At 41.7% G+C, this 24,224-nt stretch overlaps 1 protein-coding gene across 1 annotated transcript in view; it reads left to right on the forward strand.

The window, feature by feature from the left end:
- MACF1 (microtubule-actin crosslinking factor 1) overlaps positions 1 to 24,224 on the forward strand; it is a 357,742-nt gene that overhangs the window by 202,112 nt on the left and 131,406 nt on the right. The window contains 11 exon segments of the mRNA XM_021095983.1: positions 256 to 425; positions 4,683 to 4,861; positions 5,508 to 5,646; positions 6,280 to 6,473; positions 7,536 to 7,698; positions 9,107 to 9,190; positions 12,312 to 12,419; positions 13,332 to 13,430; positions 15,028 to 15,180; positions 15,775 to 15,863; positions 19,423 to 19,558. Of these exon segments, the coding sequence (XP_020951642.1) occupies positions 256 to 425; positions 4,683 to 4,861; positions 5,508 to 5,646; positions 6,280 to 6,473; positions 7,536 to 7,698; positions 9,107 to 9,190; positions 12,312 to 12,419; positions 13,332 to 13,430; positions 15,028 to 15,180; positions 15,775 to 15,863; positions 19,423 to 19,558 (1,514 nt within the window).

Here is a 24,224-nt window from a genome sequence, read left to right on the forward strand (position 1 = left end):
ATAAGAGGCCATATTTCAGTCATTATTGCTAATCAATCTATCACATTTTCTTGTGGAATTTACATGTTTGGGTCCTTAAAGATGAATATAAAATGCAGGGCAGAAGTTTCCCCAAATAAGGCCTTGCTCTCACACATGGATTGTCAGGTCTGCCAGAACCAGTGGTGCCTTCTGTCTAAGGGTGAATCTCCTGTTCTCAGGTTTGCTCATCTGTGCTGTAGAGTTTAATGGTCTTCTGTGCTTGGGTGTTCACAGAGGACAAAGAGGAAACTGTGGCCAAGACGTACATTTCAGAGCTGAAGAATATCCGGCTGCGCCTGGAGGAGTGTGAACAGAGGCTAGTCAGACGAATTCAGTCCCCAGCCAGCTCTAGGACTGACAAAGACGCCCGGCAGGACAACGCATTAAGGATCGCAGAGCAAGAGGTAAGCCCTGAGGGCGAGGTGGGTGTTGGGTGCAGAGTAAATGATTCCGAATGAATTGGAGGGCAAGAGAATATGGATCCTAAGGAATAAGGCAGCACGCTCGTGGCAGTCCTACTCCAGAATTCTTCCCTGCAGCCTGTGGAGGAGCAGGGTTTCAGCTCCCAGGGTAATGCTGAATGTTGATGAGTTTCCTACACAGTTGGGAAGGCAGACACAGGCAAGTTGTTCAAAGTGCTGTGTTGGGACGACTTATTTCAAGAGGCTTAGTAGAGATATTGCTCTCTGTATAATACAGGTATGTATTATATTCTGTGACATGGTTACTGTCAGTTACATGGCTTCAAGGTAGTAAGGAAAGATTCAGATTCTAGTGGGCTTCGATGGCCCTTTCTCTATGACTTTGAGCAAATTGATTCTCATCCTCAGTTTCCTTTCTTATAAAATGGAGATAATAATGTATCAATCACAGAAGTTGTTTTGAAAATCAAATGATGTAGTACATATATATCATGAGCTTCCTGACAAAGTAAAATGCTATAAAAATGGAGGGTAGTATTTTTGACGTAAAAGCAGCAGATAGTAAGTACTCATGGGCATGCAAAGCGAGTAAGCCAAAGGTCCTTGCTTTTGGCTTATAGTATGGTTAAAGAAGAATAAAAAGTTAAAGTCACAATTAAAGACTTTAGTGTAAGAAATGTCATAAGATAGTACCTAGCGTACTTCCAGATTTTCAGCAGACATTGCTGTAGGAATTTAGAGTATTACTGGAATATTTCTATTTGGGGTGGGGTGAGAGAGGTCCATGAAGAATATTAGATTTGATCTGAGAGCCTGAAGGGGCTGGAAAAGAATGCCTAATGAGGAGGGTGTGTTTTGTCAGCTTTCTCAGTTATTCCTAAGCCTGAAAAGGAGGAGGAGAGCCCAGTGTCATGTTCTTTGGTCGAGAGGATCTAATACGTTCTGCATGAGGGATGTCATGTGAACCTGGGATTCTCATGCTAACATTTTTTAACTTTGGTGTAGTCATTCAAAATCTGTTTGTCTCTGCAAAATAAAACATTCAAAGAAATCAGGTTAATACTCAGTTCTTCTAAAAGACCTTTCTTTTTTTAAAAAAAATTTATTTTGAGATTGTTTCAGATAAACAGAAAAGTTTTTATTCTCACATGGCCTTCACCTTGATTCCACGAAGTGTTAACATTTTTCTGCATTTGCTTTATCATTTTCTTCTACATATGTATACATAATAATCTTTTTTTTCTGAGAGTAACTTCCAGTCATGATGCTCCTTTACCCCTCTATACTTGAGTGTGCTTTTCCAAAAACAAGGATAGTCTTTTACATAACCACAGCACAGCGATTAAAATCAGGACATGAACACTGACATAATACTGTTATCTAAGACCTTAATTTCATCAGTTGACCTAATAAATGCTTTCTTGAGTAGCCCTCCACACCCAACCCCATAATCCCCTGAAAAAAAAATTTTTTTTGATACAGATTCAGTACAGTATCCCACATTGCATTTAGTTGTAGTCTCTCTTTAGATTTCTTAACCTGAAGCAATTTCTTAATTTTCATCATCTGTCATGACCTTAACATTTTTGAGGAGTGCAGCTCATTTATTTTATAAAATGTCCCTCTATTTATGTTTGTCTGAGGCTTCTCCAAGATAAGATATAGGTCACACGTTTTTGGCAGGAATACTGCAGGAGTGACATGTCCTTGGTGCATCATGTCAGGAGGCGTGTGACATTGATTTGCCCCTTACTGGTGATAGCTGTTATCACTTGTTGCTATTTTCCCCATTGTGATTGCAGAGTATCCTGTGAGGAGAAACATTGAGACGCTGTAAATATCCTGTTTTATATCAAACCTTCACCAACTTGTTATACCATCTGTTGTTGATTCTTGCCTGAATTAATCATTAGTGTTGTGACTTTTGCCAAAAGGTGGATTTCTTGTGTGTGTGTGTGTGTGTGTGTGTGTGTGGTGTGTGTGTGTGTGTATCTTTTTAGGGCCTCACCCGAGGCATATGGAGGTTCCCAGGCTAGGAGTCCAATTGGAGCTACAGATGCTGACCTACACCACAGCTCATGGCAATGCCAGATCCTTGACCCACTTAGCAAGGCCAGGGATTAAACTAGGATCCTCACAGATACTCGTCAGGTACTTACCCCAATGAGCCATAACAGAACTCCAGTGCATCCATTTCTAAATCTGTCATTCCTTTTATATTCAAAATTTTCTATGCTATTGAAAGGGAAGAACTTTCCTTCTTCACTCCCCCCTTTCTTCCTTCATTATGTCAGTGTGGACTTAGATACGTGTGTGTGTGTGTGTGTGTAAATTTTTTTTTTTTTTTTTTTTTTTTTTTGGTTGACCTCCATGGCATGTGAAGTTCCCCCAGGCCAGAGATCAGATCCATAGTTGCTGGATCCTTAATCCTCTATGCTGGGCTGGGTATCGAACCTGCATCCCAGCGCTCTCAAGACATTGCTAATCCTGTTGCACCACAGCGGGAACTCCTAGATTTTTAATTCAGTGGTTTGTAATTTGTTACTGTCTATATTTTGATGTTCAAAATTTCCCAAATTTAGCCACTGGGATCCCCTTCAAACTCATTTTAATGTGTCCTCATCACTCTTGCCTTTACCAGCCCCAGCCCTGGAATCAGCCATTTCTTCAGGGAGTCCTACTTCCTTTAGGTTCCTTATTTAGAGACCAAGATTGGGTGCTAAATGTGCTCATTTTTGTTGGGATGTCTACTTCTAGGCCTGCTCAGCAGGTGGAATATGCACATGCCTAAAAATTCATTTTTTTATAAATTATAATTGATTTACAATGTTTTGCCAATTTCTGCTGTACAGCAGAGTGACCAGTCATATATATATCATGGCAGCGCCAGATCCTTAACCCAGTGAGCGAGGGCAAGGATCAAACCTGCATCCTCATGGGTGCTCGTCAGATTTCGTTTCCGCTGAGCCATGACAGGAACTCCAGGAGTTCTATTTTTAGTTTTCTTGGGAACCTCCATGTTGTTTTCCATAGTGGCTGTACCAGTTTACATTCCCACCAGCAGTGTAGGAAGATTTCCTTTTTGCCACCCCCTCTCCAGCCTTTGTTATTTGTAGACTTATTAGTGATGGCCATTCTGACCAGTCTGAGGTGGTACCTCATTGTAGTTTTGATTTGCATTTCTCTAATAATTAGTGATGTTGAGTATTTTTTCATGTGCCTACTGGCCATCCGTATGTCTTCTTTGGAGAAATGTCTATTTAGGTCTCCTACCCATTTTTCAATTGGGTGTTTGTTTTTTGTTTTTGTTTCTGTTTTTTGCTGTTGAGAGTTGTATGAGTTGTTTGTATGTTTTGGAGATTAAGACTGTGTGGGTTGTATCATTTACAACTATTTTTTTCCTGTTCCATAGGTTGTCTTTTTGTTTTTTATGGTTTCCTTAACTGTGCAAATGAAAAGTTTGATTTGTGAGTTTGATTAGGTCCCATTGGTTTTAGTTTTTATTTCTGTTGCCTTGGGAGACTGACCTAGGAAAACAGTTGATGTCAGAGAATGTTTTGTTTATCTTCTCTTCCAGGAGTTTGATGGTGTCTTGTCTTATGTTTAAGTCTTTAAGCCATTTTGAGTCTATTTTTGTGCATGATGTGAGGGTGTGTTCTAGTTTCATTGATTTACATGCAGCTGTCCAGTTCTCCCAACACCACTTGCTGAGGAAATTTTTTCCCATTTTATATTCTTGCCTCCTTTGTTGAAGATTAATTGACCACAGGTGTTACAAATTCATATGTATCTATTTCCATTCAGTTCCAAACTAATACAACAGGGTGTATTCTATCTTTTCCTCTTTTCCATATTTACAACTCCCTTTCCTAAGACTGAAAAACCTCCTTCATATTATCCACAGTAAATTTACTTGTTGCTCAGTTCTAGCGTGTACGTATAGTGGTTTCAGAACTGCTAACTCATACTATTTCAAAAAGCAAACCTACTAACTAGAGTTTAATGTAATTCTCTTTGTCTTTAGGCTAAAGGTATGTCCATAGTCAATACTGTGTTCAGAAATCACTTGTGTATTCTTTTCCTGCTCCCCTTCATTGCTGTTCCCAAGTTTATTAAGTTACTCTCCTATACCTGGCATTTGGTTTCTTTCCAATATTTTGCTATTATAAACAAGGACTTGTTTCTAACTCCTTTGTTCCATTCTGTGTCTTTTTTTGTTGTGTGTCATGTTCCTGACAGCACACCCAGGAGGATTTGCAGCAACTGAGATCAGACTTGGATGCTGTTTCCATAAAATGCAACAGCTTTCTCCATCAGTCCCCAACTGGTTCAAGTGTTCCAACTCTGCGCTCAGAACTCAATCTGCTGGTGGAGAAAATGGAGCATGTGTATGGGCTCTCCACTGTGTACTTGAACAAGTGAGTGACCTGAGAATTGGAGTCCAGAGGGCAATGTTTTACATCTGAATGAAAAGAGAAAGTGTCTGGCATATTTCAGGAACAATTCAGGGAGCCTGCAGGTCTTGATGACTTGTACTCATGAAAAAAGACCTTGATTTAGTTTCAAATAACACAGAGTGGGTTCATTTTGGCTTCAGCGAACAAATACGAGGGATACAGAAGGGGAGTTGATTTATAGTTATAGAACTCTTTTGAACCTCATTTCTGTTTGGTTAGTGTCCCTTTTTCTTTTTTAAAAACAGTATCTGAAGAATTAAAAAAAAATTTTTTTTATCTAAACTAAATATTAGTGTTTGAGAGTCATCCTTCTACCTACCCATCCCCACCCATGACTCTGAGGAGAAACATCTTAGAGTCTTCATTGTATTGAGTGCTTTTTCTCCCATGAGACCACCGTGTATGCGTCTGTCTCAATCCATCCAGAACTTTATTTTTAATTGGCTTAAATTGACAGCACAAATGCTATGCTTTCTTGTTTTTATGAAACCCTGTCCCCATCTAGTAATGGTGAAGTTGATTTTGGCAGTTAGGTTTTGTGAACCTCCAGATCTGTACCCCAGCTCTTTAAATGCGTGTGTTAAAAAACATGAATTTATCTTCACAGGCTAAAGACAATCGATGTCATAGCGCGTAGCATCCAGGATGCTGAACTCTTAGTGAAAGGTTATGAAATCAAGCTGAGTCAAGAAGAAGCAGTACCAGCTGATCTCTCAGCTCTGGAGTCCCATCGGTCTACATTACAGGTTGGTTGTTCTGAGCTCTTAGGTTGACTTAACATATCCAGTGTTTGGGGTTAGTGGAGAAATGCAGTTTTGGATGGCATGATGCTGATTTAAGAGTGCATTCCAATTAGGCAGATTATCATATTTAACATCTTTTGATATGGATCTAAAGAGGAAAGAATTGAGAAATATGTCTAGCTATAAAGGGGAGTTAAAGGACTATGCTTTTCTATTTATTTTTTTCCCATTCCTCCCCAGTAAAATCATAGTTTAACTGGATACAATCAATGGTTATACTATAAATTCATAAATCACTCATCTATTATGTCCTTTGATTCTCACAAACAACTCTGTGATGTGACTGGAGAAGGGATTTTTATCTCTATTTACAGATAGAGTACCAAGCTTCAGATTGGCTAAGTGACTTCTAATGGTTCTATAGCTTATAAGCAGTAGAGCCAGGTTTTACACACAAGTTCTTTGCACGTGTGTCTGTACTGCACTGCCTACCCTGACTGCCCCATGTCTAGCATAGGGTCTGTCTAGCTTCTGAAGCACAGATACAACGTGAGCCAGCTATAGACAGCATCCTTGGTCTGCGTCCTCTTCAGCATGGATCATATTTAACCTGTTGCTGTGCTTGGATATTTATAGCACTGGCTCAGTGATGCGAAGAACAAGAATTCCATGTTTTCAGTCCTGGATGAGGAAATTGCCAAAGCCAAGATAGTAGCAGAGCAGCTGAGTCGTCTGACTCCAGAGCGAAACCTGGACTTGGAGCGCTGTCAGGAGAAAGGCTCCCAGCTGCAGGAGCGTTGGCACCGGGTCATTGCCCAGCTCGAGACCCGGTGAGTAGTGGCCCCACCCTTTTCTTCTTTTAGGATTCAAGAACTAGGTTTTATCAAAAACAGTTATTTCTGTGTATGCTCATTTAAAGGTAGGAGTTGAAAGGGAGGGGTAGAAATTAAGTGACAGTGTACATTTTGGCCAAGACAAGTGACAGGAAGTTGGGACCACCAACCCCAAAGCAGTCCAGAGGCTTCCTTTTGGGTTGCAGTGATGGTGCCTCTCCTCTGTCCCAGGTCTTACCCAGGCCAGCAGTGATGACAATGGTGTCCTAGAATATGGACTGGAAAGGTGACCGAGCGTTCTTTTCTCAAGGACAAAACCAGAGTTCTAGCTCTTGTTTTAACTAGCTTTGTGTCATTACTCATAATGGGGCTTTGCAGAATTTCTTGCTTCCTTTTCATTTGCTAATTTAGTGGGTTTTTTGTGTTACTTGAGGTCCTGCTTCTGATGACTGATTTAAATAGAAAAGACAGACAACTACCTGTCTGAGGCTGGCAAGTTAGGAAAATACGTAAGGAAAGGGGTTATAGAGACTCATGTAAGTTTAGATTGATTATATATGATTTACTATCCCAAGGCTAGTTAGATTAACAAAAGTGGTATAAGAAGCTGAGACAGGAATTAACAGTCAATAGCTACTTTTTTTCATGTACTCCCCCCCCCCAGGAAATTACAGTGATTCATAAATTGTAACTGGGGTACTCTGACAGGTACTCTGTCCTCAGGGGACAGAACTGTATAGGCAGTACCACCTTCTTGGCAACCCTGTAACCCTTGGCAGCATAGGTGGCAATTTGACAAGGATTATCATGGGATGCCAGGCCCCAAAGCAGTTTCCAGGCCTAGCAGGGCATGTCTGGTTTCTGCTCATTTTATACCCCATAAGGTACTGGGTACGTACATAGCTCCCACTCAGTGTTGGAGTGCTGTTCCCTCAAAATAAAGGCGTACCCTCTGTAGTCAAGCCCGACCAAAGGTGTGGACTGAGGAGGGAATTACCTCATTGACTTAATTGTTTTTATACCGAGATATCTGATGGCAGTTTCCCTTTGCTTCTCCAGCCAATCTGAGCTAGAAAGTATCCAGGAAGTTCTGGGAGATTACCGAGCCTGCCATGGAACTCTCATCAAATGGATTGAGGAAACCACTGCCCAGCAGGAAATGATGAAGCCAGGCCAGGCCGAGGATAGCAGAGTGCTTTCCGAGCAGCTCAGCCAGCAGACGGTGGGTGCAGCTGTAGCCCAGTGAAAGTGTGGGATGGGACAGGGGTTGGGGTGGGGAGCTGAAGCTAGCTCATCATCGAAGAAGATGATATGCTAGCAGTTAGCTTCTCCCAAATAGCAAGACATTCTGAGCCCTATTCGGAAAAGGGTTCAAGAAGGATGTGCTCAAGGTTTTGCATTTAGGCCAGATAACCTATCAGGTTCCTTCAAATCCTGAGTTTCTGTAAGTATATATTGAAAGTACTAGATGAGCAGAGTAAAATTATTTTGTTTTATTTTTTTAATTTTTTTTTTCTTTATGGCTGCCCCCACAGCATATGGAATTATTTCCCAGGCCAGGGATCGAATCCAAGCTACAGCTGTGACCTGCACTACAGCTGCAGCAATGCAGAATCCTTAACCCACTGTGCTGGGCCAGGGATTGAACCCACACCATCACAGAGACAGTGCCAGATCCTTAACCCACTGTGTTTCTTTTTTTGTGCTTATTGACAAGTATGTCTCCTGTTTTGGTTTTTGGGGGTTGGTTTGTTTTTGTCTTTTTACAGCCATACCCACAGCATATGGAGGTTCCCAGGCTAGGGGTCAAATCAGAGCTGTAGCCGCCAGCCTATACCACAGCCACAGCCACACCAGATCTGAGCCACATCTGTGACCTACACCACAGCTCACGGCAACGCCAGATCCTTAACCCACTGAGTGAGGCCAGGGATCGAACCCACAACCTCATGGTTCCCAGTCGGGTTTGTTTCTGCTGCGTCACAATGGGAACTCCCTTATTTTGTTTCTTGATGTTATTTTTTATTTTGCTAAGATTAGAATATGGGGGAATAAAAACCCAGAGAAAGCTGTGACTGGAAGAAAATTATTTTATTTTATTCAAAGCAGTTGTTATTTGTTGGTATTTTGGGGTTTTTTTGTTTGTTGTTTTGTTTAGCATTAAGGTTAAGTGTGTGTCTGGATTAGATTGCCTGGATTCCAGTCCTGGCCCCCTCATTTACTATAAGAACTTGAGCAAATTATTTAATCTCTCAGCATTCTACTTTTCTTAGCAATAAAAATGGACATAGTCCATTATTTGTTCAGCTGCCCTCATAAGGTTATTATAGTTAGGATTAAACAAAATGAATGTGTAAAATACTTAGGACAGTGGTTTTCAAAATCCAGACAACTAGAGCAGCAGCAGCAGCAGCAGCAGCAGCAGCATCATATGGGATCATGTTAGAAATGCAGGTTCTCAGATGCAAACCCAAACCTATCAAATCAAAACTCTGGAGGTGGGGCTCAGCCATCTAAGCTTTATCTAGTGTTCTAGGTGATTCTGACACAGCTCAGATTTAGAACATAATAAATACTCAGCCATCTCAATAATGATAATGACAATAAGTTTGCTATATTTTGGTTCCTAGGAGCTGTTTGCAGAGATCGAGAGAAATCAGACAAAACTGGACCAATGTCAAAAATTTTCCCAGCAGTACTCCACTATTGTAAAGGTAACGCTACCGTATAACAAAGGGACCGTAAGTGATCTCCAACTTAGAAAGATCTGCATGTCACTGTAGTTTTGTTTCTAGACAGGTAAGCACTTCTCTTCTGCCCTGTCCTCAAGTTAATGCAGATGGCCTGTTGTGGCCACATACTTGAGGATGCTTAGAGAGGTACCAGACATCCGCTGAGATTCAAGGAGTCTCCATATGGATGATGCACAGGCCTCTAAAACTTACCATGTAAAAAAGCCGGATGTTTGAGTTTTCTTCTCAAATACACTTCTCACTGTTTTGCCTATCTTTTTTTTTTTTTTTTTTTTTCCCACTGTACAGCAAGGGGGTCAGGTTATCCTTACATGTATACATTACAATTACATTTTTTCCCCCACCCTTTCTTCTGTTGCAACATGAGTATCTAGACAAAGTTCTCAATGCTATTCAGCAGGATCTCCTTGTAAATCTATTCTAAGTTGTGTCTGATAAGCCCAAACTCCCCATCCCTCCCTCTCCCATCAGGCAGCCACAAGTCTCTTCTCCAAGTCCATGATTTTCTTTTCTGTGGAAAGGTTCATTTGTGCTGGATATTAGATTCCATTTATAAGTGATATCATATGGTATTTGTCTTTGTCTTTCTGGCTCATTTCACTCAGTATGAGATTCTCGAGTTCCATCCATGTTGCTGCAAATGGCATTATGTCATTCCTTTTTATGGCTGAGTAGTATTCCATTGTGTATATATACCACATCTTCCGAATCCAATGTTTTGCCTATCTTAAGAAATAGCGTCACCACTTTTCTAGCTGCTGAGGCAAAAAACCCCAAGAGTCATCCCTTCTCTGTGCCTTAAACATTATGGGGGTTTCATTTTGTTGTTTGTTTTTATGGCTGCACCTGCGGCATATGGAGGTTCCCTGGCCAGCGACTGAATCTGAGTTGCAGCTATGATCCACACCACAGCTGTGGTAATGTCAGATCCTTTAAACCACTGTGCCGGGCTGGGGATCAAACCTGTGACTTCACGGTGACCCAAGCCATTACAGTCGGATTCCTAACCCACTACTCCACAGCAAGAACTCCTAAACGTTATGTTTAACAAAAGTCTGGAAACAAGTTGGTTTCACCTTCCAGTGTGTCCTGGATCTGACTCCCCCACCAATGTCTCCCCTCCCCCATTTCCCTGGCTCACATCTAAGTGGAGACTCTTCCAAAGCTACTCCAGTACCTCTGAGCTGGTCTGCTTCTGCTTCTGCTTCCTCCTGCCCCCACAGGCTATTTTCCCGCACAGCAGCTAGACTCACTTTTTTAGAACATACTGCACATTGCAGAACTTCAGACACCATCGATTATAAGCCACATTATTTTCTGCACTACCAACAAGGGAGAAACTCGGCCAGTCATGCAAATGCCGCATAAGACATAATCCACTTTTGGAGATACTAAGATGTGAGGGAAACATGTACCTTAGCATTGCTGAAACGTGATAAATTATGTCACGCTCCTGCTCAGAACTGTCCATTGGCTGCGTATCATACTCCTAGTACAGTTCTAAATATTTTATTTTGTTTGTTTGTTTGGCTGTGCCTGCAGCATGCAGAAGCTCCCAGGCCAGGGATCAAACACAGCAGTGATCACCTCAAGTCCTTAACACTAACTAGGCCACCAGGGAACTCCCAAAATTCTAAATCCTCTTATGGTTTATGAGGCTGTGCAAATCTGGCTCTTCACTCCCTGTTTCTCTGATAAGGGCTTTAAATAAAAATGACCTGAGATTATATATTTATTTGTTTATCATGTGCCTTCCCACTAGAATGTAAGTTACAGGGGAGCAAGGTTTTTCCTTGCTATGTGTCTAGTACTTAGAACAATGACAAGTACATAGCAGATGCTTAACAAATTGTTTTTGATGAATACGTTTCTTCTGTTAATAGCAGAAGGTTTGGTGTCACAAAGAATTGAGTTTAAATCCTAGCTTTACCATTTTCTATGCTTAAGACTTTGAGGAAACACTTAGCCCCTCTATTATTTTTTTTTTAAATAGACTGCTTAAGGAACTCATATGGTATTTTCCTCCTGCCTAGAAAGCAGGACATTCTGTGCTAAAGAACTGCATAATCAAAAGGTTAGAGGAAAAAAATACAATAATTATATGAGGAAATAGCAAATATTCTGGTATACCTAGAAGCTATATGATACATAGAAACAGTGATTATGAAAAATGAGAGGGGTGGTTGAGGCCAACCTATGAAAGGCCTTGTTCAGTTTCCTTGTCTTTACTGTCTATTCTTGCTCCTCAAAATGTGGTCTTTGAACCAGGAGCATCGGCATCACCTGGGAGCTGGTCAGAACTGCAGAATCTTGAGCTTGCTGAGTCGGGATCTGGATTTTAACAGGATCCCCGGGTGCATGTTGACATTTGAGAAGATCTGCTCTAGGTCACCAAAAACGTTCAGGCAGAGGAATGAGGTGGTCATCTTTTTGTCTTGGAAAGTTACTCCAGTAGCAGGATAGAAAATAGATTGGAGCCAAGACTCAGCAGGAGAGTGAGATACAAAGAGGGCCTGGCCCAGGGCGACACTCTCAAGATGACAGAGGGGGTGACAGGATAGCATTGGTTTAGGGACAGAGACTGAGATTCTAATCCTGTGTTGCTCACCCAGTGAGTTAATTAGGGAAACTCACTTCCGGTCTCTGGGCTTCAGTTGCCTCGTGTGAGATGAAAGGGTGGGGTCAGCCCACTATAAACTGTAACGTCAGGAGTCAGCAAACTGTGACCCACAGGCTGGCACCAGCCTGCACACTTGTTTTATATGGTCCATGAGAAATGGATTTAAAAATGAAAAGAAGACTACCTCACAACACGTAAAAAGTAGCTTTCAGGGTCTCTAAGTCATGTTTTATCATCACACAGCCATGCTCTTTCATTTACTTACTGTCTCTGGCTGCTCTCACTTGCAGAAGTGAGTGGCTATGACTGAGATAGTTGAGCCCTTTTCAGGAAAAGTTTGCTAACATCCATTCTAAAGGGTCCTCAAAACTCCTGTCACTGTTGAAATGCTGCGATGCTCCTGCATGATGTGTATGAGCTACGAACCCTCCGTAAATGTGGTTTGTTGTCTTCCTCCCCCAGGACTATGAATTGCAGCTGATGACATACAAGGCCTTTGTGGAATCACAGCAGAAATCCCCCGGCAAGCGCCGCCGCATGCTTTCCTCTTCAGATGCCATCACGCAAGAGGTGAGAGGGTGGGGAAGGGATGCGTGCGCCGTCCTTCCTCAAGGGGAGACTCACTTGTTGGGGCTTTTGGCTAGATACTATCAAGTGACTTCAAGAAAACTTCCTCTTGGGGTTCCTGTCATGGCGCAGCAGAAACAAATCCAACTAGGAATGATGAGGCTGCCGGTTCAATTCCTGGCCTCGCTCAGTGGGTTAAGGATCCGGCATTGCCACGAGGTGTGGTGTAGGTGGTAGCCTCGGCTCCGATCTGGCGTTGCTGTGGCTGTGGTATAGACTGGTGGCTATGGCTTCAATTAGACCCCTAGCCTGGGACCCTCCATATGCTGCAGGTGCAGCCCTAAAAAAGACAAAAAAAAAAAAAAAGGTTGCGGGTTCTACCCCTGGCCTAGCTCAGTGGGTTAAGAATCCGATGTTGCTGAAGTTCCCGTCATGGCTCAGTGGTTAACAAATCCGACTCGGAACCATGAGGTTGCGGGTTCGATCCCTGGCCTCACTCAGTGGGTTAAGGATCTGGCGTTGCTGTGAGCTGTGGTGTAGGTCGCAGATGCGTCTCAGATCTGCCATTGCTGTGGCTCTGGCGTAGGCTGGCAGCTACAGCTCCGATTAGACCCCTAGCCTGGGAACCTCCATATGCCGTGGGTGTGGCTCTTAAACGACAAAAAGACAAAAAAAAGACCAGAAAAAAAAAAAAAAAAAAACAAGAATCGGACGTCGCTGTGGCTGTGGTATAGTCCGGCAGCTGTAGCTCCAATTAGACCCCTACCTAGCCTCAGAACCTACACATGCTGTGGGTGCGGCTCTAAAAGGCAAAAAAAAAAAAAAAAAAAAGAAAGAAAGAAAGAAAACTTCTTCTTATCATCTACTATTTAAATTGACTTTTATCTCAGTTTTTTTGTTTGTTTCGAACCACAGTTCATGGACTTAAGGACTCGCTACACAGCACTGGTGACCTTAACCACGCAGCACGTGAAGTACATCAGTGATGCTCTCCGGCGGCTGGAGGAGGAGGAGGTGAGGACAGCTGGGTCTGAAACCATCTAGAAAGTAGAATAAAAATCCAGGCTGTCATCTCTCAAGGTTTAAAATGCACACACAGCCCATGTCCACTTTTCACAGTGGTTGTGTTCTGTGAAGTTGCTGTGGGCACTGCACCAGCATATACTGAATTCTCGCACCCACGGCGACACAGGGTTGGGTTCCTACCAGCCTCTGGTCACGTCTTGGTCAATGGATAATGCATAACCTTGTTTCTTACGTGTTTTTGTTCAAAAATACATTATTTAATGTATCTTGTTGATTCAGCAACATAGAATTCATAGTCAAAAGCAATGTAAGTCACATCTGAGCAAAGTTTATTAAATACATTTTCTCCACAAGGCACTTCACAGCCTTCCAGTCAATACTGAGGACTGTCTTATGTCCAACACTCCCACCTCCAAGAATCTTACTATAGAAACATTATAAGCATCAAGAAAGGGATGTGAACAGAGATCTTTAATAAAGCCTAATCTGTTAAAGGAGAATATTGGAAACATCAAAATTCCATGTGATGGAATGCTATGAGACTGTTAAAAATAATGAAATAGATAAAAGTGAATCGACATGAAAAGATACTTATATTACTTGAAGAGAAAAGGAAGTTGGAATACTATGTATAATTATGATTTCAGTAAAAACAAAACTGTGTGTACCACAGAGACACAGTATGAGCATACGAACAAGTATAGGGATTTACCAAATTCCCAGGGAAATGAGATTTAAAGGGATATACATTGTATATTTCTGATGGTTTGAATTTGTTGTAAAGAGTATGCAATCTGATTGTAATTATAAAAATCATCTATATCTTTGCAAAATAAGTTTCTACATATACAACATTTCTTAAAGAAGAAATTCTGTTGGAAACATTAGTTCATAATTTTTTTTTTTTTTTGTAGCAAAAACTTCCTTTATGTCAGTACCTACCTTATTTAACCTCTGTAAATGTCCATCTCTTCACCTGTAAATCTAAGAATTATGAATGTAAGATGCCTTGTGTGAAGGGCTTTTTAAAATCAGTGAGTAGGAGTTCTCTTCATGGCTCAGCAGTTAATGAACCTGACTAGGATCCATGAGAACACAGGTTCAATCCCTGGCCTTGATCAGTGGGTTAAGGATCTGGCCGTGAGCTGTGGTGTAGGTCACAGATGCGGCTCAGGTCCTGCGTTGCTGTGGCTGTGATATAGGCTGGCAGCTACAGCTCTGATTCAGCCCCTCGCCTGGGAACTTCCATATGCCGAGGGTGTGGCCGTAAAAAGCAAAAACAAACAAACAAAAATCAAGACAAAAAACACTCTGAAGTCAGTAATTATTGAATGCCCATCATATATGAAAACAGTGTGCTTTTTTTTTTTTTTTGAAAAGTGCTAAATTAGATACAATAATTTTGCTGTTAGTATCACACAGGTGCTGATGAGCAATGCTGTTGGCTAAGTAAATTATATTTAACTTGGGGTTATTTTAGCTACTGATTTAGGGTCACTTTTGTATTTCTGTTTTGGGAACTCTCAAGTCAGGCCAGTCAAATAAGACATTGACTAAGATACTGATTTTCTGTTTCCTCTTCTAGAAAGTGGTAGAAGAGGAAAAACAGGAACATGTGGAGAAAGTTAAAGAACTTTTGGGCTGGGTGTCTACCCTAGTAAAGAATACACAAGACAAAGCTACGTCACCCCAGACCAAAGAATCAACAGACATTGAAAAAGCTATTTTAGAGCAGCAGGTAAGTAGAAGGTCCACTTCTCATTTCCTGAGTAGAATCATATATGATTACTCATTAGGTGGAATAATATAAGCCACATATAGGCCACCCAGGAATGATGATTATCTCAGTAAATATTAACTTTCAGGACTTAAAGACACTTAAGAAGTCGTCTTGGTAGTTCCTGTCAGGGCTCAGTGGTTAACGAACCAACTAGGATCCATGAGGATGTGGATTCAATCCCTGGCCTTGCTCAGTAGGTTAAGGATCTGGTGTTGCAGTGAGCTGTGGTGTAGGTCGCAGACACAGCTTGGATTTTTCATTCTTCTGGCTGTGGTACAGGCCAGCAGCTGCAGCTCTGATTCAGTCCCTAGCCTGGGAACATCCATATTCCTTGGATGTGGCCCTAAAAAGCCAAAAAAAAAAAAAAAAAAAGAATCATCATCTTATTTGTACTTCTACTTTCTAGGTCACTGTATATATAGTTCATTGGTAATAATAAGTATGACCTAAGCTAGGTTTTTTCCTAGTATTTTTTAAAAAGTTATTTCCAATGATTTTTGATTCTTTAATTTCTTGAGTTCTGAAGCTTTTCTCTTTGCTTCTACTACATAGGTTCTGGCAGAGGAGCTGACAACCAAGAGGGAACAAGTCTCTGAGACCATTAAAACTTCACAGATCTTCTTGGCCAAGCACGGTCATAAGTGAGTATTAAATGAGAGATTATAGCACATCTGGGGGACTGGAACTACCTGGCTAAAACTTAGGGCCATGATGAGAATTCAGGCTGGAGAATTTAGGGTGGCAAGAGCCAGATTGTGAAAAGTTTTGTAGTTTATGCTAAGGGGTTTGCATACCTGTCACCTGTGGGGAGGGATTTTAAACATGATTGGATTGTGTTTATAAAGGATTCTAGAATAGTTTTATAGAGAATGGATAGTCATGCAGCAAAAGTAGAGGCCTGAGAGACCAGTTAAGAGGCTGATCTGATGATGTAGACAAAAAATGATGAGAAGTAGAGAGGGGACAGAGTCGAAAGATAAGGATGATGAACTTAGAGGCTTTGGTGACAGATGGAAATTATCAAATATAACTCTCAGGTTTCTGGCTTAGGCCACTGGGTATTGGGTGATGCCACTCACCAACATAAGGAATACAGGAGAAGGTGGAGGTTGAGGGAGAAGGAGGCAGCTTTAGTTTTCAGACATTCTTGTGTGACGAAGTCACAAGACATTAGAGCATAACTCTCTGGTATGTATGCAGAAGTACCTGATGCATTGTTTATGCCTTACTTAACTCCCCTAAAGTTGCCCAGTCGACAGCTGTATGGTTAAATTTAGAAGTAATGAGAGAAGTCTGATGAGATAGAGATTTGCATCATCAGCACAGTAGAAACTATGAATGGATTCACTTACAAGGGTTCAAGAGCTTCTTGGCTTATAAAGGAAGCCTTAGAGAAATAAGAGAAAATTATGAGTGACACCTCTAAACCCAAGACAGAACAGAGTTCCGGAAAGAAGGGAGTGGTCAAAAGTCTAGAAAGACTGAGAAGTTGCTATTAAGTTTGGCAAGTTGGAAGTTTTGGGTGACTCTGGTGAAAAGTAGGGGGGATGTCAGATTTGGAGTAATGGGGAGCATGGGCGATGAGAAAGGCAATAGTGAAATTAGGCTACTCTGCCAAGGAGCTCGGCCCTGGGAAGGGAGAGAGAAAGTACAGACAGTACTTAGAGTAGATTTCATGATCAAGAAAGAGCTTTGTTTTCTTAAAAGATTGGAGGGACTTAGCTATGTTTATGGACTGAGTCTTAAGGACCAGAATGAAGAGGGAGAGTGAAGTCATAGGAGAGGGGTTGCAAAGGATGTAGAGAGGATAAAAGCCATCAATGGGTAGAAAGTGCAGCATTAAACAGAGTTGAGGCAGCTTTTCCTCTGAGGTCTAAGGAAAAGGATGCTGGAAGGTATGGGTACCGGTAAGTATTCCAAAAGTGAAGCAAAAAAGTGAGAGAATTAGTGCCCAGTGGTCTATATTTTCTCTTTGAAGTAGGCAGAGAGGCTGTTTGCTGAAAGTTGGAGTAGGAGCCTCCAAGAGGATTGTCAGAAGGCACTGAAGTCCAGTAGAGGATGGAAACCAGGAGCATCTGTTCTCCATGAGTTTGGAATCCCCCCAGTAGATAGATTTAATCTGCATGTGGGAACACAGAAGTCCAGTGGTTTGATTGATCTGGGGCTGGAGCCTTATTGGTGAGGAGAGAGTGCAAAGGTGATACTGAGGGCCTAATTGAGATGGAGGGCCATGGGTCTGAATTCTAAAGAGAAGAGACTGAAGATAATAGAGAGGACTGATGGATTAAGAGAAAATGGAGGTGTCATGGAAGGTTCAGAAAATCTCTGTAAGTTGATGGATAGTTGTAATATGAATCACAGGGTTTGGTCTCACAAATGCAATATGCAATGAAATTCACCAGACTCAATGTAGTGATTACTTTTGGAAAAATCATACTGTTGAAAATAATGTGGCTTTTGATATTTCGGTCACCATACAGCACACTTGAAAAAAGCCTTTTCTTTTATGGTATTTTACATGTAAGTAGAGTAACAATGTAGTTTATTAACCACAGCAGATGTTTTTAAGAATTAAAAAGGGGGTGCTCAGAGTTCCCATCGTGGTGCCGTGGTTAACGAATCCGACTAGGAACCATGAGGTTGCGGGTTTGGTCCCTGCCCTTGCTCAGTGGGTTAACGATCTGGCGTTGCCGTGAGCTGTGGTGTAGGTTGCAGACGCGGCTTGGATCCCACGTTGCTGTGGCTCTGACGTAGGCCAGTGGCTACAGCTCCGACTCGACCCCTAGCCTGGGAACCTCCATATGCCGCAGGAGCGGCCCAAGGAAATAGCAAAAAGACAAAAAAAAAAAAAAAGGGGGGGGGTGCTATTAATAATTACCAGGAAAATGGGCACAGATCAGGAGTATCCCAGGAAAACTGAGTCATACAAAGGAACCTGGGAAATGTAGTGTTAGATTTCAAGCCCCACAGTGGAGGAAGATGTACCACAGAGAGATTAGATGTTGAGTGGGAAAATGTACCAATCCTCAGTGATGTTTTTGCCTTTTGATCTGTCAATCACTGGGAACAGTAAAATTTCCCTCGATGATGGTGAGTTGGTCAATTTTCCCAAGGTTCTTTCAACTTTTGCCTTCTATTTTTCAAGTCCTACTTCGTAGGGGCATACAGTTCATAAGTATTATACTTTTCTAGTGAATAGAACCTTGTATCAATATGCAATTATTTTTTAAAGTCTAAATAATATTACTTTTGCCTAAAGATGTATTTTTGCCTGATATGATATCTCAGTTTTCTTTTAATTAGTTTTTGCTTGGCTGACTTCATCCTTTTGCTTTCAGTGTCTCTGCATTCTTTTGTGTTTCTGTTTTTTTGTAGTTAGCATATACCTGGATTTAAAAAAATGACAACCCTTGCTTTTAACTGAGAGTTTAAGCTATTTACATTAAATCATGATTATTGGAAGAAAAAAAAAAAAGATAGTGCTTACCTCTGGGGAGAGATGGATAGGAAAGGGGTTGGTGACAGATACACCCTGGACTTTAATTCTGCCTGTAATGTCTTCTTTCTAAGAAAAGGGTCTGAAGCAAATGTGGTAAAATACTAAAATTTGGTAAGTTGAATAGTTGGGTAATGGGTAAATGAGAGTTTGTTATTATTCTTCTCCTGTATCTCTTTAAAATATTTCTTTCTTCTTCTTTTTTTTTTTTTTTTAAGAGAAGAGGTGTAGGAGTAAAAAAAAGAAAGCAAGTCAGGTAGGAGTTTAATCAGAAGTCATCATCATATAATAGATTCTTGAGGTATCCCTGTTTGAGCGGGGGGAAAAAAGACTGAAAAAAAAGAAAAGAAAATGTCATAAATGGGATAATTTTAAATGATGGCAGCGTCCAAGTTTGCCATCTGTGGGTGGGACTGAAGTGGAGGGGAGGCTATTTGGATCCAGACCATTGGAGTACTGCAAGCATCACTGTTAGCCAATTGGTGACATGAGTGTTAACATCATCCAGAATCGTGACTTGATGTGCGATAGACAGGAAAATTATGACTAGAAGCCAGAGTGTTCATTGAGTATGGAAGACTGACCAGATGGCCTTTAGTGAACAGGGACGAAGAAGAAGACTGTCCATTGTGGGAAAGTCATCTTGACACAATAGCAGAGTTTGGGGAAAGGTTTTAAAAGAGCTTTAATACTTCTTCTTCTAGGCTCTCAGAAAAAGAGAAGGAACAGATATCTGAGCAGTTGAATGCCCTGAATAAGGCTTACCATGACCTTTGCGATGGTTCAGCAAACCAGCTTCAGCAGCTTCAGAGCCAGTTGGCCCAACAGACAGAACAAAAGGTACTTTTAGTTTTTCTCTGCAGATGTTGGAAGGGTATCTTTCGAACAGTATGAAGGCAGCTTTGCTGATTGAGAATCATGATCACTAGCTTTCCATGACCAGTGTGACTTAATTTTTAACCTCACCGTAGCAGCCATTTGTCTTGTGTTTCTTTACCGGGGTTCCACGATGTGTTGGTCAGTCAAAATTGCTAGAAGCACTGAAGGCTAACTCTTTTCATTTACCATTTTGTGATCTTCCATTTAGTGGTAGACCACAGTCAAGGAGAACATAAATTCCGTATTTTATCTGATCACAAGGCAGTACGATTACTCCGTGGCATTGTCTCAAAAATCGATAGCCAAGGGAGCTCCATGGTGGCTCAGTGGGTTAAGGATCCGGCATTGTTACTGCAGTGGCTTGGGTCACTGCTATGGCACACGTGGCATGGGTATGGCCAAAAAAAAAAGTTGATAGTCAAGAGTTCTGAATATTGGGAAGAGAAGGCCATGACCCTCTTCCCCCCCATACTTTATTCCCATCTACTAAATAAATGAGGAATGTTAATTTCAAAAATAAGCTGGTGGGTTAGCCGCACTGACTGAGACGCTGGTTCCCCTTACCCATAGTCACTCCATCATGTGACGTCCTTACCAGCTCCCACTCATGTTCATTTTCTAGACCACATGAAAGTCATTAAGTTCCTGCTGGTTGTCCTAAGTTCTTCCTGGATATTTGTGTGTATATGTAACCTTACCATATTATATACATGTGTCTCTGGGATTTATATGTGTGTTTGCCTGCTTATTTCCTATATTGTGGAGCAATGGTCAAATTCTGTGGGCCAGGCCAAAATTTAAGCTCCTGTGGCAATCAGATTTGGTCTAGATGATGCTCAAAATGATGTTCAGACAAAACCTGCTTAGACTCTTTGGGTATGACATTTGTGCAACAGGAGCCAGAGCTTACGGGCTACAAAGCAGAACCAGCCATGATTTATTTGAGAGCAGTTTCCAAAAGGAACCTGCTGGTTAAGCATTCTCTATGTAAGGTAGCCCACTTCTTAAGGCTCGTTGCTTCACCATATACGGGAGTACGTGAAGAATTTTAACAATTGCTTGCTGAGAACATCCAGTTCTCATTGTGAAAGGTTAAAAGAGAGGAGAAAGAAAGAAATACAGTCAAGCTGCTGAGCACCACTACATTGAGCATGATGTGTCCCCTGTTATCGTTCGTGTGTTTCATGTGAAGTATTGTTCTGATTAACTGACATCCTTGCTTACAAAGTTTCACTAACCCTTTGGAGTTTAAGCACAAATGCACAAAGGGAAAAGAGGACGACCTGTTTGGGGTTCTTTTTTGCAAAAAAAACAAACAGTCGCATGCTGGATGCTAACACCAAGCTTACACTGTGTGTGCGATTCGGCTGAGCTGCTCCATAAGGCTCTCTCTCTTATCTGCCCAAGGCACACCCTGCAACTCTGGTAAGTAGAAGCCTTTTATGTTTTCTTTCCTCCTCTCCCTCTGTCTTTTTCTGCTTGTTTAGGTCAGAATGCCCATGTTTGGTGGGGCCAAAATAGATTTCTCTGGATCATTTCCCAGCTCAGTGATTCCTGCCTGTCCCAGTTACAAGGGTGTTGGAAGGAACAGTACAGAGACTTTTCTCTTTGGCTAGATTCCAGGCCTTTTTCAATACCAGTATTTGTGAGACTGCATGAGCTCACAGAAGAAGCTAGAAGTTCCCCCAAAGAATCTTTTTCTTTGTCATAGTCTGTGCTTCTGAATAGTCTTTACGTGGATTTTGTAAAAAGAATTTTTCATATATTTCAAAGACTCACATGCCAGTGCAATTTTCCCCTTAATCGCTACAAACTAGAAAATTCGTAGATATACATAACATACCTTTAGCTTATACAGGTCAAACTCTACATTCAAGGTCAGAAACAAAGGGAGAATGAAGAATAACACAGTATTTTAACTAGCGTGGAGCATTCTCAGGTATTCCATTATTTGAACAAATACAGTGAGATGAAGCTGTGACCAAGGTCTGTTCCCTCGTTTGCTGCTCTCTCTATTTTGCATCTCCAGTAGTCTGCAACTGATCAAGCTTGAAGTCTTCTGTGCATGTTTTTAAAATCTGGGGAAAATAGGTTAATGATTTTAAGGGTTTTCTTAGTATTTATCAATTTATTAATTTATTCATCAAATGTTTATTGAACTGCTGGTACCGTTCCTAGACATCAAATGGGCAAAGTACCTGCTCTTATGGAGCATACCTCTCACTGAGACAAAAATGAAAGACATTATTTAGGAGGCAAAGAAGAGATTGACATTTGCTTCAATAAGATCCTCCATGAATAAGTTAAGGGTTAAATAAGGATCAAAAAGTAATACTGACCCAAGTGGGACAGATGAAACCATGTATGGAAGATGAAGATAATGAACATGAAAAAGAAGTAGAAAGCTGGAGATAATGATGAAGTAATGACAATGGTGTTCCAAGTGGTAAAGCCCTTGAATGATTTAATTTCTGAATAACCTCATTCATTCTGTGGTAAGGGACTTCAGAATAGGAATTCTTCACAAGCTGTTTTTAGGCTTTTTTGCAAGGGTAATTTTGACAACGAGGAAGGCTTGCCTTACCCCATGACTTAATACCTAACTTGCTTGACAGACCTCTCCTGTCCTCATCCTCATGCTCTTCTGCATCTGACCAGGGAGGCAGTATAATAGCCTGAGAGTTAGTGTCAGACCTTTATTTGATTCTTGAACTCACTAGTTTTGTGACCCTAGACAAGTCACCTAACCTCTGTACCTCATTGTCTTATCTGCAAACTAAAGATTAAAAATAGTTGCTTTTGTAGAATTGTTGTGAGAATTAAATGTCAGTGCTTAATAAACATATTAAGTGCCCAACAAGTAGTAACTGTAGTCATGATGATTGTACTCCCCATTCTAGGCTGGACTAGAAGAGAAGTTCCCAGTGGTGTCAGAGTCCAGGGTCCCTAGTCTGTTCCTTCCTTGATTGCTACTTCCAATTCCTAGAACTGATTTAACTCAGAGCCATTTCCCAGGGAGATGCTAGCTTTGGCCATGGAGTGTGTGGCTGTCCTCAACAGCCACCTGAATGGTACACAGGGCCATTTACTGAGCTGCACGGCTGTTGTGTGGCTCTGGGGCTGCTAAATCTCTCTTCTCATCCTGTGGACCAGTCTGGCTGAACTCATCAGCAGGGAAGTGCTACCTCCAGAGTCTTCTGCATGGGTTGCAACACTGAGAAGTTGTTTTATGGGGTTGAATTCTCATGTTGGGGGAACTGGTATGTGTCTGTAAGAACCTTTATGGTGATTTAGACTTAGAAATAACTGTCCCTTCACTTTCACTGCTTGCTACTTTGTAGAGCTTGTAACTTAGATATGCTTAATGCTACCATCCGTTGAGTAATCTGTGAACCACTGCCCATGTTAAACATTCTGCAGTTTAGAGAAATTCTTTTTTTAACATTAATACTGCCAGACTTCAGAATATTACCTACAGGTTGGGGCTCATTCCAGGCTAGTTTTTTCCTGTGGTCAGAATTTGATATGCTGTAGTTCTTTGAATGGCTCCTCTCAGCAGTGTGCTTCTCTTGATTCAGTGTTTTGTTTTGTTTTGTTTTTTTCATCTTTTCCTGTAGGGCTGCAGAGCAGTTGCTGGGGTGATTGACCTAGGCACAGTGGAGATATTTCCCATCTACAGAGCCATGCAAAAGGGCCTCATTGACCAAGACACAGGCCTTGTGCTCCTGGAATCCCAGGTTATCATGTCTGGCCTCATTGCCCCTGAGACCAGTGAAAAGCTGTCTTTGGAGGAGGGCCTAGCCCAAAACCTCATTAACTCCCAAATGTACCAGCAGCTCCGGGAGCTGCAGGATGCCCTGTCCTTAATCAGCAGGCTTACTGAGAACAAAGGCCTTCTTTCTGTGGTGGAAGCAATTGAAAAGAAAATAATCAGCGAGAAAGTTGGACTGAAAATCTTAGAAGCTCACCTGGCAACTGGAGGTTTCAGTCTCCCCCCTGATGGGAACTGTATTAGCCTAGAGGAGGCTTTCCACCAAGGCCTCATTTCTGCACGGCTTCACTCAGAGTTAGAGTCTCACCTGCGATCATCCAAGAACTTGATAGACCCAAACACAGCTGAGAAAATTGGTTTGCTGGATCTGATGCAGAGATGTATTGTCCAGCAGGAATCAGGCTTGAAGTTGCTGCCTGTCAAGCAATTGGCAGGGGGGATGGTGAGCTTGAGATCAGGCCGGAAGGTTAGCATTTTCCGTGCAGTTCAGGAAGGGCTAATAGACAGGCAGGTCACTCTCCGGCTGCTGGAAGCTCAGCTTTTTGCTGGTGGCATAGTAGATCCAAGGACAGGACACAGACTCACAGTGGAAGAGGCTGTGAGACATAATTTGATTGACCAAGATATGGCCTGCGCTCTTCTCATAAGGCAGCTTCAAACAGGAGGCATCATAGACACTGTAACTGGGCATAGGCTAACAGTAGATGAAGCAGTGAGCAGTGACCTAGTAGCTGCCAAGATTGCCCTTGTGATCCTAGAGTCCCTTTGGTCATTCATGGGGCTGCTATGGCCGGAGTCTGGAGAGATTCTCCCAATTACAGATGCCCTGGAACAAGGTATTGTGTCTACCGAACT

The sequence above is a fragment of the Sus scrofa genome, chromosome 6, assembly GCF_000003025.6.
Source record: "Sus scrofa isolate TJ Tabasco breed Duroc chromosome 6, Sscrofa11.1, whole genome shotgun sequence".
NCBI lineage: Eukaryota > Metazoa > Chordata > Mammalia > Artiodactyla > Suidae > Sus > Sus scrofa.